The sequence below is a fragment of the Rhinolophus sinicus genome, chromosome 12 (genome assembly GCF_057876585.1).
Source record: "Rhinolophus sinicus isolate RSI-liver-muscle chromosome 12, RSI-T2T, whole genome shotgun sequence".
Taxonomy (NCBI): Eukaryota; Metazoa; Chordata; class Mammalia; order Chiroptera; family Rhinolophidae; genus Rhinolophus; species Rhinolophus sinicus.
The window spans coordinates 41,784,357-41,801,110 of NC_142512.1; the positions used below are offsets into that span (position 1 = coordinate 41,784,357).

At 55.0% G+C, this 16,754-nt stretch overlaps 1 protein-coding gene across 3 annotated transcripts; it reads right to left on the reverse strand.

Moving 5' to 3' along the window:
• Nucleotides 1-674: 674 nt before the first annotated feature.
• Nucleotides 675-16,731, reverse strand: SLC4A1 (solute carrier family 4 member 1 (Diego blood group)). 3 transcript variants are annotated; one of them, XM_019752323.3, is made up of 20 exons: nucleotides 16,593-16,731; nucleotides 12,927-13,009; nucleotides 12,725-12,815; nucleotides 11,698-11,759; nucleotides 10,666-10,846; nucleotides 10,428-10,563; nucleotides 9,856-9,979; nucleotides 9,649-9,733; nucleotides 9,321-9,505; nucleotides 8,626-8,836; nucleotides 8,167-8,379; nucleotides 7,841-7,989; nucleotides 7,535-7,729; nucleotides 6,256-6,429; nucleotides 5,730-5,819; nucleotides 5,074-5,240; nucleotides 4,299-4,552; nucleotides 3,288-3,457; nucleotides 3,020-3,196; nucleotides 675-2,341 (listed from the first exon to the last, which is right to left on the reverse strand). In XM_019752323.3, exons 2-20 carry the CDS (start codon nucleotides 12,939-12,941, stop codon nucleotides 2,261-2,263), a joined length of 2,760 nt encoding a protein of 919 aa, XP_019607882.2. In that variant the 5' UTR covers nucleotides 12,942-13,009; nucleotides 16,593-16,731; the 3' UTR covers nucleotides 675-2,260. The 3 variants fall into 3 exon arrangements, with proteins under 3 accessions (XP_019607882.2, XP_074175758.1, XP_074175759.1); XM_074319657.2 differs by lacking the exons at nucleotides 12,725-12,815; nucleotides 12,927-13,009; nucleotides 16,593-16,731 and adding an exon at nucleotides 12,076-12,140 and having other exon boundaries at nucleotides 2,116-2,341; XM_074319658.2 differs by lacking the exons at nucleotides 12,725-12,815; nucleotides 12,927-13,009; nucleotides 16,593-16,731 and adding an exon at nucleotides 12,072-12,120 and having other exon boundaries at nucleotides 2,116-2,341.
• Between the last annotated feature and the right edge of the window lie 23 nt (nucleotides 16,732-16,754).

A 16,754-nucleotide genomic window follows, 5' to 3' on the forward strand; every position in this document is an offset into this window, starting at 1 on the left:
TGGGGTGGGGGTACAGATGAGGGAGCAGAGCCTCCAAGGGGATCAGAGTGGAGGTTAGTGGAAAGCTGGTCAAGAGATGCTATTTCTAGGAGATTGACAGCAAACCGCATTTCCTCTCCGCTGATGCCTCACTTGTGTGGCCCAGCTTGATGAGGCCAGGCTAAGGGGCTGACTGGTGCAAAGGGATGTGGGGTCCACAGTCCCAGGGGCAGGGGCCAGGCCCCCTACAGGCCTTCTCCCCACCCCCATGGCTCTTTCACATTCTGGACAGAAAGGATATCCTGAGCATCAACTGGCCTTCCTTTGCTCTCCACCCTCACAGGGTGCTGGCCCTCTCCACCCTAGGGCTTGGGGGTTATCAGCCCTGCCCCTCCCCCAGCTCCAGTGCCGCCCTCCCCCTGCCCCACCCCTGCCTGGCTCTCCTTGTCCCCTCCCTCCTCCCAGGGCTGCAGCCCTGCACCAGTTTCACACTCCACGGTCTAGCCAAGACCCTTTGGGGGCCAACTGTGGGAGGGGAATTCCAGCAAAGCAGTCATTCCACCACAGATGCATTTATTGGCCAAACCTATTCCCAAGCATCGAGGGGAAGGGTGCTAGCAGAGTGGGTAATTTTTTTCCCACTTTCTTAGCAGTGTTCAAGGAGCAGAGGGAGGGAGGGGGCAGAGACATCTTAATCAGAATAACAACACCAGGAGCTATTGTTTATTGAGCTTTTCTTCTGACGCCTGAGGACAGCCTTTGTGTTAAGCTAGAGCTTTTCATGCACTGGTCTCATTTAATCTTTATAACAACCTTAAAGATAGGTACCATTATTGTCCCCATTTTACAGAAGAGGAAACTGAAGCAGAGAAAGTGAAGTGGTGGGAGGCACCTGTCATCTCTAGGAATGTACCCCAGGGCCTTCCATCAGGACCCCGTAGCCTTCTTTTCTGACACCATGATTCCCAGTTTCAACCATCTCTTACCATTTCCAGTTCTTTCAACTCTTTTTATATTTTTGTTTTATAAAAAAATAGATTTTGCCCATATTCTGTGGAACCCATTATCTCTTATCCCAAGTGGTCAAATCTGGGTTCTCCTCGAGATTTGGATTGGTAGGGTTGGGGACAGTGGGTCTCTAATGGGTGGCTAGAGTGCGCGCATGTGTGTGTGTGTCTGTGTGTGTGTGTGTGTGTGTGTGTGTGTGTGTGTGTGTAGCCAAAGTACAATAATAGCTCTGAGAAAATACACAGTCAGTAAATTACAAACCTCCCTCCCCTTTCCTTCCCCATCTCTTCCCTCCCTTCACCCCCCATCCTAATATAGAACAGACTGTGTGTTGCCTCCCTACCCCCTGCCCCTGGGCAGGTCTTATCTCAGTCACCTCTGTGTCCACCAGGTCCAGAGGCTCAGTAAATGTTTGTGGAATGAATGAATGGTGAGTGACTGAGAGCATGGGGGGGAGGAAGCAAGCATTTTGGAGTCCTGAGTCCTAGCCCTGATTGTCTCCTCACACTGCACCTTGCCCTCACCAGGACACCTCCCTCTGCTCCAGAGAAAATGGTCCCTGGGTCGGGGTTGGGAGAAGAGAAGGGGAAAGAAGGAGTCAGCAGGGGCATCTGTCAGCATGAGAAGGTGGATGACTGAAGTAGAGCACAGAGCTTTGGCCTCAGAGTCAGGAGACCTGATTCAAATCCCAGCTGTATGGCTCAGGAGCTGTGTGACCTCAGGCAGGCTTGAAGAAGAACGATGACTACTGTATAATAGTCCTTTCAGAGTTTACAAAGCCCTTTGTTCACGTTTATCTTTGGTCCTCAGTAACCATCTTGTAAGGTGGGTATTATTTTCAATATACCCATTTTACAGAAGAGGAAGCAGAGGCTGGAGAGGTTAAGGGACTTGCCCAAGGTCACACAGCAAGCAGGAATTTGACCCCCCCATGACTCCCACCCTCACTACTGCCCCTATCTGTGCCATGAGGAGGTGGGACTCAGCTCTAAGTCTCCCAACACAGTATCCCCAGGTGGTAGCATGGCAGCAGGAGAGGCTGCACAGCAAATGCCTTAATGTGGGCTCCACTGGCCATTTCCAGCCAGAAAAGCCAGTGTACCCATCATGGAAGGTTTCCTAGACACCCCCTCCTTTCCCAACCCACAGCCCCGGGGCCTCAGCTATAGCCCCACAATGGACCTGGGAGTTCATGAGGTGCCCGTGAGCTTTTGCTTTTCCTGAGAGAGAGAAGCAGTAGAATGGTGGAGGGGTCTGGACCTGGGCCCTCCTCTCACACAGGCATGGCCACCTCGTCGTATTCATCCTGACCTTCCTCCTCATCAAAGGTTGGCTTGGCATCATCAGCATCCAGCTGGAGAGCGGGGTAGGAAGGAGAGAGGCTGAGTGGCCCAGAGGCCAGACGAGCCCTACCACAGCACCGAGAAGCGCCTCTAGAATTAGGAGAGGGCCTGGCTCTCTTTGAACCTTGGACAAGTCCTGTCCTGATCCGGAGCCCCTTAGGGTTGGTCAACATGAGTGATTTCCAAACGGTGAGGAGCCCCTGGGGACCTGGTGTCCAAGCAGGGGAGGACCTCCAGAGGTTGTACAGGGGACCCTTCACCAGGGCACATCCATAGTGACCTCTGTCACGTTGTAGAAGAATTTTACTGGAGGAACAACTCTGTCCAAAATGATTTGGAAGACCACAGGACCAGCCACTCAGTGGTCGGGACAACTCACATAGAACACACTCTGTGTGTCTTTTAACCCTTTAACCAATTCTGTCATTACTCCTCCTTTCATAGATGAGCAAACCCAAGGCACACAGAAACGAGGCCACTCGCTCCAGGTCGTCCACCAGGATGTGGCAGTGCCAGGATTTGGACGCAGGCCCCATGCCACTCTCTGCCTTCCTTAATTCTGAGACCCACCCCCTCTGATGAGCCCTCCCTGACCCAGCTCTGGAGTCCTGCCCTCTGGCCCTTGCCCTCTCTGTACCCTCCCTCCTACCGCAGGCCTTGAGGGGTGGGGGTGGGGAGCAGCCACTCACACACTGGAGCTCCAGGTTCCTGAAGATAAGTGGCAGCAGGAGGCGGCGCAGGGGCACCGTGAGGATAAGGACGAAGGGGAGGGCCAGCGAGGTCTCCGGGAAGGTCTTCACTGCCCACAGCAATGCCAGGCAGATGATCTGGATGCCCGTGAACAAGTGCATGCGCCAGGTCTTTACCTGCAGGTGGAAGCTGGGGTCATCGCCTGCCCTGCCCCGGCGCCCAGCACCCCCGCCCCACCCCTGACTGGGCAGCTGGAGTGCCCTGTACCCGCTTGACGAAGGGCACATCCGGATGGTACTTGGGCGGCTTGAAGAGAAGCAAGATGCGGTCAAAGAGCTGGATGCCACTGAGGGATGTGACTCCCATGTAGAGGAAGATGCCAAACAGCACGGCCAGGGGGATGTGGGACAGGATGGGCCCCATGAGGATGGACACGCCTATGGGGAGAACCAAGCGATCAGCCCCACACGCCCCGGAGGACCAGCACCAGCAGGGGCCAGGCAGTGATGCCACAGATTCTGTCTGGCCCTTTCTGTAGCTTCTCTTAATAGGGATTACCCCCATTTTACAGACAGAAGAAATAGATTCAGAGAGGTTAAGTAACTGGCCTAAGGCCACACAGCTCCTGCCTGCCTGACTTCAAAGCCTACTCCTTTACCCTGGGGGCAAAGGGGTCAAAGAGGTCAGAAAAGCCCACATTTTCCCTCACCCCAGCCCAGAATGCCTCTATTACCCTCCACCTATCCAAACCCTAACCCTCCTCTAGCTACCAACAGCTTCACTTCCTATAAGAAACTTCCCTGGCCTCTCCATCAGTGACCATGGCACTGCCCACACCAAGTCCAGCTGGACTCAGGTGCTCTAGACTCGGATCAACCCCGGTGCCTATCTGTCTTTTCCTCCCTCACACCCAGATTATGTCTGCAGCACTGCCCTTTGCATCATAGAGCAGCTGAGCTACAGAGAGCTCAGGGGCATCTAATGAACCCTCTAATGGTGCAGACAGGGAAACTGAGGCCCAGAGACAAGGGGGAATACCGAGTTAGCAGCAGGGCAGGGCTATAACCCACGGGTCACCGAACTTCTGTCTAGAGAAGCCCTCCTTCCTTCCCTGCTCAGATGCCCATCTCAGTGCATTGGGCATTTTCTCCAGAATTCCATGATGTGAATAAGTGACAGTGGGGAGATGTGGACAGCAGGTGTGTCAGGAGGGCTGGAGGGGGCACGTGATCTTAAGGGGTCGGAGGGTGGTGGAGAGTGTGGCCCACCCTCACTTACCCACAAGCACAGACACCAGGAGTCCGCTGAGCCTCTGCTCCTTGACCTCCTGGACCTGGGCAGAAGCGCCTGGAGCACTGGCCTTGCCCATGACAGTGAGGGCATTGGCGTGGGTGACGGAACGCACCGTGGTGGCACTGAGCCAGGGCATCCCAAAGAGGGCGGCCACTCCGCCCATGCCAATGACCAACAGCAGGTCCAGGTGGAAGCCGGAGCCCTTGATCAGCTTACGCTCGGGTTTGCTGATAATCAGCCTGGAGGTGTGGAAGGCCAGGGGTGAGCAGGACTCTCCCTCACCCACCCCCTCTGACCCTCCTTCCTTCCCATTCTTGGGTCTCTCACTCTACCTCCGTTTATCCTTCTGTGCCCATCTCCCTTGGACTTCCTTGCTCCCTTCCCTCCCACCCTATCTTGAGAATTCAGACTCTAAGGGCAGAAGTGTCTTCAGACACCACCTAGAATATCCACAGGCAGATTTACTCAAAGTTAATGTAGCAGAGGCTTCAGGGAGCTTCACTGGTACAGGCTCCTTCTAAGATCTGGCACCTAATTTTGTAGTTCTCATTTTGTATTTTTTCTTAGAAAAGGCTCTTCAAATTAGAAAATGTCAGGTCCCACAAGCCCTGGCTCTGCCTCTGCCTGTCGGTCATTCCTGCAAGACGGGAGGGCCACACGTTCCGCTGAAACTAGCATCAGTCCTTGGGGTCTTGCCTGCCTGGAGCCTTTCCCGTCCTGCCTCAGACTCTCCCAGGCCCAGCCCCACCCTGGCTCTTACGTGGTGATCTGGGACTCAAGGAAGATGAGGATGAAGACCAGCAGTGCAGGCAGGGCAGAGGCAAACATCATCCAGGTGGGGAACGGGGAGCGCAAGCCTAGTGGGTGGATGACCCAGCCCCGAGCTGAGGTGTTAGACACCTGGAGGCCTTCAGGTACGCTGAGTTTCTGTGGGAGGGGGATGCTGGTGAGAACACTGGGCAGGGGCATGGGGAAAGGTGGAGATGGGGAGCTAGCATTCTGGGCAGTAGGCAACTTACTTATATTGAGCACCTATTTTGTACCCTGTCCGTACACTAAGCCTTCACATTACAACTCATTCCCAAATTTATAGATGAGGAAACAGGATCAGAGAGATTATGTAGCTTGCCCTGCATCACACAGCTATTTGGTAGCAGAAGTGAGATTCATACTCAGATTTGCCTGACCCCAAAGCAGATTCTTTCTTGATGCCCTGGGTTAAGGTGTAAAGGGGACAACCTGATCCAGGCCCTTGCTTCAGCCAGAGGGGCCCTGTAAGGCTGTGGGAGGAATGTGGGGCTCCAAGGAGAGACAGGGATAAGGTAGGGGTAGTTATACCTGGCTTCAGTTTGGGAAAGCTGTTCTGGGGAGGGGGCATGCTGGGAGAATGAAATGAGGGTGGAAAGAGAGGGTCACCTGGGTGTAGGTGTCCTGGATGAAGAAATCCACCATGACCATGATCAAGATGGAGATGGGAACACCAAAGTCCCCAATGACCCGTCGCAGCTGAGGGCAGGTGGAGGAACAAGTGATTAGTGCCCAGTTGCTCGCACCCCTCATTTGCCCCCATTTCTACCCCATCTTCACCCTGGGAGCCCTGCTCTTTCCACAGGAACTGTCAACATCTAATGCTCTGTCTTGCACCTCCATGTACTTGCCTGCTTTCTTCTTCCCTTGGCCCAGCCCCACGCTTGACTCCACAGCTTCTCCACCCCCTCCCAAGCACTGTCCCTGTCTCCCCCTGGGTTCTCAGCCTGGGCATGCTGAGAAAGGGAGATGGGCTTGCCTGAAGAGTGAGACCCGGGTGAGTAAGGGGCCAGGGAGGCTTGGAATTGGGAACTAATTGGAAAGGGGAGCTAGTGGCATTGGGAAAATTGGGGGGGGGTGCTTTGGCCTAGGATAGAGCAGTATAGGCAAGGGCAGGGGGAGATGATGTGCTGACCTTGCCAGGGAAGTAGGAGCTGTTTTTGAACTTGCGCAGCATCATGGCAAAGAAGAAGGTGCCAGCCATGAGCACAAGGGAGAGGAGGGCTGTGTTGGGCAGGGCGGCCTGAGGTTTGGGCTCCATTGTCACGTTGTGCTGATAATGCTGCTGTAGTGGGTGGGCCTGGAAGATCTGCAGCAGAAAACCAGGCATTGTGTTCCCTCCCATCCATCCATCCATCCATCTATCATCCATCCATTATTCATCCATCATCCATCATCCATCCACCATCCATCCATCCATCCATCCATCCATCCATCCATCCATCATCCATCCATCCATCCATCATCCATCCATCCATCCATCATCCATCCATCATCCATCCATCATCCATCCACCATCCATCCATCATCCATCCACCATCCATCCATCCATCCATCCATTCATCCATCCATCCATCCATCCATCATCCATCCATCCATCCATCATCCATCCATCCATCCATCATCCATCCATCATCCATCCATCCATCCATCCATCCATCCATCCATCCATCTATCCATCCATCATCCATTCACCTATCTTTTATCTCAGCTGACATGGTAACAGAGGAGCAATGGGATTCTACAGCTTGTTTTTCAGGAGTGAGGACCAGGCTAGGCTTGGGTGGGGTGGGCCATGAAGGCAATGAGTGTGTGTGTGTTTGTGTGTGTGTGAACACCCAGGGCCTGGGAGAGATGAGAAGCCTGACGAGGAGGACACAAGTGTCAAGGAGGTTCCTACAAAGGGCTTCAAGGACTTTGAAAGATCTACCAACCAACAGAATCAGGGAGAGAAATACATTGCCCATCTTCCTCCATATAAAATGTAAATACAGAGGCAGGCATGATTTAAAGTGACAGAGCTGAGGGGGCAGAGTACTCTATCTGCAGACCCTGTGGTTCTTGAGGGCAAGTGTAAGAGAGGGAGGGTGGACTTTAGAGCCTTGAGAACCCCCACGGCCCCCACCACACATGCAGTTTCCCATTTCAGTCTCAAACACCAAGTTGCCCATTAGTCACTCTGGGTGTGGTTATAAATGCAGACATGTGCACACAGAAGTACCCTCTCATACACAGTCACTCTGCACAGCCATAGCAATACCGGCAGCAGGTGTCAACATGTATGTGGTCATAGTCACATACCATGAGAACACGGCCATACAAATGTCATACAGACATGTGTGCAGTGACACACACAGTCAGAGTTTATACCCAGTCTCACACATGCACACGCCCATGTATGTTCACAGTCCCACCTTTATTAGCTTGGTGAAGGTCTCATAGATGAAGATGAGGGAGATGAGGAAGGAGAAGATCTCCTGAGTGTAGCGGGAGATGAAGCGGACCAGGAAGCTGCCCTCAAAGGCCACCACCAGCACCACCAGCAGGATGAGCCAGAAGCCGATCCACACACGGCCCACGAGGTAGTCCAGGTCATTGTTGTTGCAGAACTGTAGGGTGGTCAGAGGGAGCTAGGGTCAGGCAAATGGGCCCAACACTGTGCATCAGGCAGGGGGGACCAGGGGCCATTTAGGGTCACAGTGGGGCCAGAACAGAGCTACCGAGAGGAAGGCTTCCTCAAACACGAGCAGGGGCCCTGAGAAGCCAAGCACAAGCAGGGGCTGAGCTGCCAGGAGGGCAAAGAGGATGCCCTGCACCGCAGTGGAGATGAGTAGCTCTGACACCCCCATCAGATTCTGGGTCTTCTCGCCTGTGGGTAGAAGTTACAGTGAGGTCAAAGTCAGGAGATCATTTCCAGGGGCCAGTGGAGCATTTCACGGGCAAACTGATGTAGGGATCCAGAGTGTTAAATCGGATCAGAAGTCAGAGATCACACAGAGGCCAGAGGATCAGAAATAAGGATTTGGGGGCATACAGAGGCACGGACCCAGGAGGCCGCCGAAGGTGATGGCTGGTGACAGGGCAGCAAAGTAGATGAAGATGACGGCAGCCAGGACCTGGGGGCTGAGTGCGTCTGTGATGTCACTCAAGTAGCGGGGGTAACGGCGCTTTATGTCACGCACCAGGCCCCCAAAGAGTTTGCCTGTTCGTTGCAGAGGGTCATCTGGGCCACCAGGGACCCCTGGACCCCCGTTCAAATCTGTAATGAAGGATAGGACCACGGTCACAGGAGCAGCAGGGAGAGGTGTGGGAAGACAGGCGATGAGGTGGGTATTGTCTGATGGGAATAGGGCAGCCAAGGAGGCGGGGTGGCGTGAGGACAGGGAGAAGGGACACCAGGGCATTTGATGGGAAGGGGGGGAGGCAGGGGCTCACAGGGCTGTGCTGGGGTGTCTGAGGGTCTGTGGGGGCTCTCGGAAAGCCTTGGGCTGGGCGGGGCAGGTACCTAAGCCCTTGTAGAAGCTGCGGTCTGGCTTGGCAGTGCTGGGCAGGTAGCGTCTCCGCAGCAGCTCCCTCTGCACAGGCACCAGACTGAGCAGAGCCTGCTCTGAGGGGGCATCTGAGGGAGGCAGCACCAGGCTGCAGTCCAGGAAGCTCTCCAGGGAGCGCACCAGCTCCCCCCGACTCTGGGCCAGGTAAGCATCCATGCGGAACACCTGGGGGCCAGAGAGAGGGTCAGGAGTGTCTGAACCTGCTGGGCAAAAGGACTCGAGTCCACGGCCGGGCCCCCGAGGACCAGAACCCTCTCACCCAACTCCTTGCTAGAAACTGCTTTTCCTCCTCCCCCACTGTGAAAGGGCTTTGGGGAGGCAGAGCAGGCCCTGAGTGGGGAAAAGGGAAAGAACTAAAGCAAACAACACAGGTGGCTTACAGCAGACCAGACGGAACCAGATCAGGCTGGACTTGACCAGGCAGAACCAGGCCAGAGTGGCCAGACTAGGCCAGGCCGGATCAGGCAAGGCTGAACCCGACTACAAAGGCCTGGACTACCCCTGGCCAGACAGGTCAGAAGCAGCTGGATTAGACTGAATGGACCAAGTTAGCGAAGCTAAAGTGACCCAGGCTAGCCCAGGCTGGAGAACGGGCCTCAGTAGCCACCCAGCTCCTGGGATCCCCCAGCCCTTGCTGGCCCCTCCTCACTCTCTCCGACATGAGGGTGGCAGCCGCCCGACCCAGCTGGGTGTAGTCCGTGTGAGGGACCTCGGGTCCCAGCAACACAAGGAGAAAGCGCACGGGGACAGGCAGCTCCACTGTATCTTCCAGCTCCACGGCCTCTTGCAGCCGCACGAATCCTAGAATGGGCCGCTCCAGGAAGGTGGCACGGCCTGCGAGAAGATGGGGGATGTGACGTGGTCACGCTAGGCTGTGGGGGCGCTGCTGGGGTCCGGCCTTAGGTAGAGACAGGCTGGGTCAGGATGAGGTGGAAGCAGGGGTGTGGAGGGATGATAGCAGGGGCACCGCCGCTTACCCACTAGCACCAGGGTGGCCTCAGAATCCGGAGGGATCTTTTCCAAAATTCCAGACGGCGAGCGCCCTTCTGTACCTCCCTCTCCCTGTTGGAAGGCAGGTGGTAAGGGGAGCATCTGGCGCCTGCCTCCCCTCCCCACTCTGATTTCTAACCATGTTCAGGTTGAGGCTTTCTGGCTCTCTCCACACACTCCTGGTATGGGCTCACCTGTTCACAAAAGAGCTTTGTCTCCAGTGAGGGGTGTTGGGGGAGCAGAGGCTCTGAGGGTTCCCCAGAACGTGTCACAACCGTGGGCTTCACACCCCCTAGGGCCTCTAGGTCTCCGGCATGGCTGCAGGACACACAGGGGACATGGGCTGAGTAAGTTGTTCGGGTTGGACTCTCAGCAGAGTAGACTGGTTGTGGGAGGGATCAAGTAGGAATTCTTAGTGACCGGACTAGAGAGAGACCCTGGGGAGGAAGGAGAATCAGCCTCTTCTGAAGGAGCCTGTGGATGTAAGCAGGTGGCCTCTGTCTGGAATAACTAGGTAGAGTCAGATGAATAGATGTAGGCAAGGGCCTTGAGAGTCGCCCTCTTGGGGACCATTGGCCCCCAAATCTGAGCATGGAGACATGGCCACCCCTAAAGAGGTGATAGAAGCAGGAGCCATCCTAGAAGAAAAGTAAGCCTCAGCCTGGTGGGGGAAGGGCCACTGGACTTCCAGGGAGAGCTTGGGGCAGGTGGGCTGGGAAGGTGGGCTTTTGGGGAGTGGAGTCCATGCCCAGGCCAGCCGGGGTACCTGTGTTTGAGTAGCAGAATCCGGAGCAGCTCATCTCGGTCCTGAGGCCGGATCTGCTCTTCGTAGATAAACCTGTCCAGCAGTTGGTTGGCCACCCCGGCCAGGGAGGTCTCTGACAGGTCCAGGAGGACAGTCCCTGAAGGCAGTGGAGGAGGTGTAAGCTGGACAGCTGGACTGTGGCCCTACTCCCCACCAAACCTCACATTCAGGGTTTGCAGAGGGGCCCAGCAGGGCTCACCCTTGGCAAAGGTGCTTTGCAGCTCCAGGAGGCTCCAGAAATTGAGGTAAGACAGGTGCGGGCGGCCCCAGGCTCCATCCGGCCCCAAGTTCTCCTCCAGTTGAACCCAGTGCGCTGCCTCCATCCATCGCAGCTCCTGATTCTTCTCGTCCATCACCAATTCATGCAGCTCTACGTAGACCTGCAGCCCCATAGACCTGAGTTAGTCCGTCAGGCTCAGGGAAGGGCCGTGAGGAGACTAGCTCAGGGCATGGTGGGCACCCTGCAGGTTCTGAGAGATGCTTGTGGGAAGCCCAGGGCCCTGGAGCACTTGGGGGCAGGTCGTGAGCTCAGAGGGTCTGTCCAGAGCTCCAGCCTGGAGTGTCAATGAGGTGGGAAGTATGGGGAGATGCTCGAGGGTCCCGTAGGTACAGCCCACACTCCTGGCTCTATTCCTTAGCTTCCTGACCAGGCCTCTGACCCCATTGTAGAGGCATTTGGGGACCCTCCAGACTAAAAGGGGTGATAGAGTGGGTACTGGAAGGGAAAGGAGAGGGAAGTCTTTTGGTTATTGGGTCATCTCTTGCCTCTAAGATTGTGGAGCGGACGTGTCAATCAGCTTGTCTTTGGGTTTCTTTGGGGCCAGGTGGCTACTCTCAAGGGCCTACCTGAGGGCAAACCCAATTTTCTAACCAGCCAAGCAGTCTGGGGCCCACCAGGGACGTGGGGGTCCTGGGTAGAGAAGAGCATTATTTAATTCTGTGCTTCCCCAGGGAGCACCTGATAACTTAGCCGGGGCCACAGGGCCTGCAGGCTCAGACCTCCAACAGCTAGTTTCTCTCTGGTTTGCAAACTCCCACCTCAGTGAAAGGGGACTGTCCTCTTCCCTTCTACCGGTTTCCCAGGACCCCCACTCCTTCTCAGCCTGTTTGCTGCCTGTTTGAAGCTTTGCCTTCCCTCCACACCTTCCCTCTACACCTCCCGACCCCTGGTAGAATGGTGGGGCCCAAGAGCAACACAGGAAGGAGAACTGGGGGAGGCTGGGGTCCTCACCTCGTGGGTGCCTGGCTGCGATGTGGTGTGGTAGTCTGTGGCTGTTGGCTCGGTGAGGTCAGCTGAAAACCCAGAGGTTGGTTAGTGCTGCCCCCGACAATCCTGTGCCACCACCATGAGCCTCAGGCCCCTGGTGCCCCCACCCCTCCCCTTCCGCTCAGTGGGCTGTGGCTCCCCGTGCCTGTTCTAGGCCCAGCCTGGCTCTATCACTCTCCATCTGAGCACTGTGGAGGACCTGGGACTCATCCTCAGTGATGCTCGGGAGCGTCATCTCCAAGGTGATTGGAGAATCCTAAATGTCAATTTTCAGGAGTCTCTTAGGGTCTCCTCCCCTTGTGCCACCTTTGGGGTCCCATTCCCTTCCTTCTTTTCACCTGCCTCAGCAATCCCACCAGCCCATAGCTTCTCCTTGCCTCCAAGCTGAGCTCTGGGCCCCAGGGTGGGGTCTGCCCTTATATTGCCCCCACACCCCCCTCCCCCAACCCTCATTTCCCAGAGGGGCCTCTTATCTTCAATACCAATTGCCTGCACTTAGGTCCTGTTGACAGTAAATAGGTGCCTGCCTTGGGCTCCCAGTTAAGACCTTGGACAGACTGAGGAAGTCTTCTTGATGTCTCTCTGCCCTGGGGGTCCCCACAGCCCCCCATGTGTCAGGACCTCTGGACCCCTCAAACAAAATGAAGTTGCCAGAACAAGCTTAGTGCCTGGCCGAGAAGCCAGCATTGAATGGGCGTGGGTGACATGTGGCCTCCTGCCCTTGTCCCAGACAGGCCTGGCTGCCCTCTCACAAACCTAAGGGGTGCAGTGACGGTGACGGGTGACTGGCCCCGTCCCCACCCCTCCAGTTCCGTCCTGTGATCATTTCAAACAAAACTCTGTTTATCCTTCAATCAGCCAGGATTGTGGGAGAACTAGCCCTGGGGCTGGGGCAGGGGGAGTGTGGAGGAGGGGGGAGGACTCGTTCCCCAACTGTCCGGGTCCAGGACTCAGCATCTCATACCAGCAGAGAAAGGGACACAGGGCTCACCTTCTGGCTCTTCCACCTGGACCACAAGGCCGACTGGGTGTTCATATTCCTCCTGCTCTAGAATCTCCTCCAGCCCCTCTTCGTAATCCTCCTGTGGAAAGCGGCCATCAGGACTGGGCTATGAGGGGCTCCTTGAGCCCCCATGAAGGTAGGAGTCCAGAGCCCTAAGGTAAGAGCCCTGTAGATGCCATGAAAGACTCACCTGGGAATCCCCCATGGTGCTGTCCTGAGTTTCCGATTATCCACAGGGATCCAAGCCCCCAGCATAACCCGCACTGCAGGTCCCTGCAGGGAAGGGGCACAGGCTGAATGAGGCACAAGACATCTTGGGGTCTCCTGGCTCTCCCCCAGAGGGAGCTATATTTGAGTGAAGGGGGCTCCCAGGTGTTGGGAGACAGTGGGTTCAGAGGAAGGAGATGTGGGTGTGGATTTGTAGATGTGAGGGCAGGTATGCAGGGGCCAGGAGAGATCGGGCAGCTTGGCTGGCATCAGTCTAAGGGTGTTTGAGGAGGATGGGGGTGTCCTTCAAATCTGACTCCCTTCTCCATTCTCCAGTCCTCACCTGGTTTCTTTTCCTGCCCATCCCCAGGAGTCAGGCAACCTCAAGGCAGCATGACCTGTCCCCTCTTCAGGGGGCTTAGCTCCCCGGAGAATTTCTACGACACACCCTCTTCTCCCAGAAATGACCACTTCACACTGACATGGGGTGTAGCACCCTTGGGAATGGCCTGCCGTCCTGAATGAGGTGCCCCTGCTTGCCTCCCCCACCTCATCTTGAACTCCGTCTCTTTTGTTCTCTCCCCAGGTATCCCATAGGCCTCCTTACCAGCCCTTTCCTGCCCCAGGGCCTTTGCACAGGCAGTTGTCCACATCCTAGAGGCCCCTCCCCCTACGCCCTAGCCCTTCTCATATCTCAGTTCCAATGTCACCTCTTCAGATTCTTTCACTGACCATCCTAACATTCACTGACCCAATTTGTCATTTTCTGGTTTCTTGATTCATTAGTGCATATATTGTCTGATAATGCCTCTAGAAGGGAAGACCCTACATGTCTCAATCCCCACTGAATCCCCCACTCCTAGCAGAATGGTTGCACATAGTAGGTGCTCAATAAATACATGTAGAGTGAATGTAAGAATGTGTCCCTTTGCTGGCTTGGGGCTCTAGGACTATGGAATCAGGATGCCTAGGACCCAGCCAGGAGACCACCGAGTCCTGCGCCTGTTTTCTGAGTTGTGTCTCTAGCAGAGAGGAAAGTATGCCCACCCCAGGAATGCAAGGACAAGCCTGAGGGGAGGACAGGGGTCCCCGAGGGTGGCCCCAGGCTGGGTGTAGAGGGAATTCCTTTCCTCTCTCACCCATTGTGGTGACAGGGATTTGGGTGATGTTGACAAATGTGCCCACTCTGTGCCTGCACGGTGCTGAGAAGAGGGATGCTGAGATGAATAAGACACTGTCCCTATTCTCAAGAAGCTCCCAGCCCTGACTGGGAGACAAGCCAGGAACACATGACAGGCTAAGGGGAATGTACTGGGTCCCAAGGATCTGTATGGAAGGAGAAGGAATAGGAGTCTTCGGTGGAGTTTGGGATGCAGTGTCTCTGAAGGAGACACTGGTGCTGGACCGAGGAGCAGCAGTAGGATTTGAAAGGCTGAGAGCTGGGGAGGGACAGCTCAGGTGTGAGGAAAGGTGAGCAGATGTACAGAGTTAGGACCATGCAGGACAGGGCTGGGTGTTGTATGAGGTAATAGGGCAGAGAGTGTATACAGAAAGAACTAAACAAAGAACTTCCTTTCGGAGGAATGGATGGCCCTGCAGTCCTTAGAGGTAGGGAGAGGGGCATGACCCTCCAAACGGAAAGGCAGGGGTCCCTGCCTTGGGGGTGGTGGGGTAAGTGATGGCCATGGGAGGGTCCCAGAGCCTGGTGATGGGACAGTTTGTACTGCACAGGACATGCCCCTTGAGGATCCTGATCCCATACCTTTTCTCTCCCTCTCTGTTCCTCCTGTGCCCTTCTCCCCAGGTTCCCTGCTTGCCTCTTCTTCCATCTTTATTCTCTTGTTCCCCTCTCTGGCCTTGTCCCTTCCTGGGCCTCAGAGCCCTGGCAGCCTCAAAGGTGTAAAGCTTTAGGTCTTGAAAGTTCCACTCATGGGGCTGGGACTGTGGCCTCTGTTTCCCATCTGAAAGGTGGGATGGTTAGAGGGGCCCTCCAGGGCCAGAGAATCCAGAGATCCAGGCTGCCTCTGCCACTGACTGGCCAGGCTTGAGTAGCTCCCAGCCTCTCTCTAGGCCTTTGTCATTTCATCTGTACTATGGGGGGGCCTTCACACCAGGGTTCTGAGACATCAGTGAGAGAGAAGAGGGGAGAATGGAGGTGACTTGAGTTCAGCTGGGGCCTTAGAGGGTGCACCCATGACCCAGATTGCTGCCCCCACCAGGCCAAGCCAGCACCCAGCTGCAGGCCTTGCTCTGTCTGTCACTGATAAGAACCTGTTCCCTGATCGCTGCCCTGTGTCTGGAAGCACACCAAACACCTGGCCAGCCAGCAAGCCAGGGCAAGGCCAGATAAGGTGAGTGGGGCATCTGGAACCCAGGAGGTAGAGCACAGCTGGAAGAGGCTGGGCTGGGGGGTGGGGTGACCAGATGTTAGGGAGGGCTCCCTGGTGTTATATCACCACCTTTGCGTAATTGCGCCCGCATTGCACCAAGCTGTTCGGCTTTATCTCATAATCCCAAACCACTCTGTGAAGTGGATAATATCATTAGCCCCATTTTACAGATGAGAAAGCTGAGTTTAGAGACGTCTACCTACTTCGGTCCCCTTGTAGGTAGGTCTCAGAGGCAGGATTAAACCCTGGCCTAACTGGCTCCAGCTACATCTCTAATCATTATACTGAGTTGCCCCCCAGAAGAGAAAACAACTATTAGCTACCTTATTGTTAGTGATTAAGAGCGTGGACTCCACAGTTAGACTGCCTGGGTTCAAATCCCAGCCTTGCCACTAGCCATAACTGTGTGACCTTGGGCAAGTGACTCAACCTCTCTGTACTTCAGTTTTCTCATCTGTAAAATGGGTTAATAATGGTATCTACCTCATAGACCTGTTATAACATTAAGTTCATATCATATATAGATATATAGATATAGATATAGATGTATAGATATATATATAGCATTTAAAATAGTGTCTGGCACATAAGGAGCTCTATATAAACATTTGCCATCATTATCACTGCTAATAATGATCAAGGTCAGACTTGCTATCTTCATCCCTCCCTGATTTTCCTTCAATTCCCATGGAATTAGCCTAAGTGCTTTGAAATCTTCTGGTGGTAGGGGACTCCTCCTTTTCCTCCAAACACTCTCTAGGGTAGAACAGTACCAGGTCTCCCTGGTAGATTCCCTGAAATGTCCCAAACGGGAAGCAATGTCAACTTTTCTCCTAGGAGGGAGGTAGGGTAGCCTAGGGATCCCCATACATGGAACAAAGAAGGGACTGGGGGGGTGAAACTTGTGTCTGTAGGATCTGAGGGTCTCATAAATAGGGGCCTGCCAAGGAACCTCCCCCACACACACATACACTCACACACCAGCCACAAACACCTTTGCAGCCACGTGCCAGTTTTTTTTCCTTCTAACACTGGCTGGTTTTCCTAACACTGGCCGCCCCACTCACCCCAGCTACAGGTGCCAATGGGCTTGTGCCCTTAGGGGTAACAACACACAGTGAAACGTTCTCACTCCTCCCACCTGCATCCCTTTTGGAGGTCAGGCATCTGTGACCACTTGGGCAAAGATTTACACTGGGCACCTGCAGAAACCCTCAGGACCAGCACCGCAGCACCACCCCTAGACTTTCCCTGCTCACCTGCTCACGAGTCTTGGGGTCCCTCCGGGAACTCCTACAGCTGCTGGTGCCCTCTGCAACCAGCTGAGCTCACACCCGCTCTCTAACCGCACAGGTTCTTGCTCCTTTGCCCTGGGGGCAGCTTGCAAACCCCTGACTCATGCCGCCACCTCCTAATCTGCC

Excerpts from the sequence above, each read along its gene's own strand:
- SLC4A1 (XM_019752323.3), bottom strand. Across the intron at positions 8,380-8,625 it reads CAGCTTCTACAAGGGCTTAG|ATTTGAACGGGGGTCCAGGG; the intron begins GTACCTGCCCCG and ends CCTTCATTACAG. Across the intron at positions 3,197-3,287 it reads ATGTGCCCTTCGTCAAGCGG|GTAAAGACCTGGCGCATGCA; the intron begins GTACAGGGCACT and ends TTCCACCTGCAG.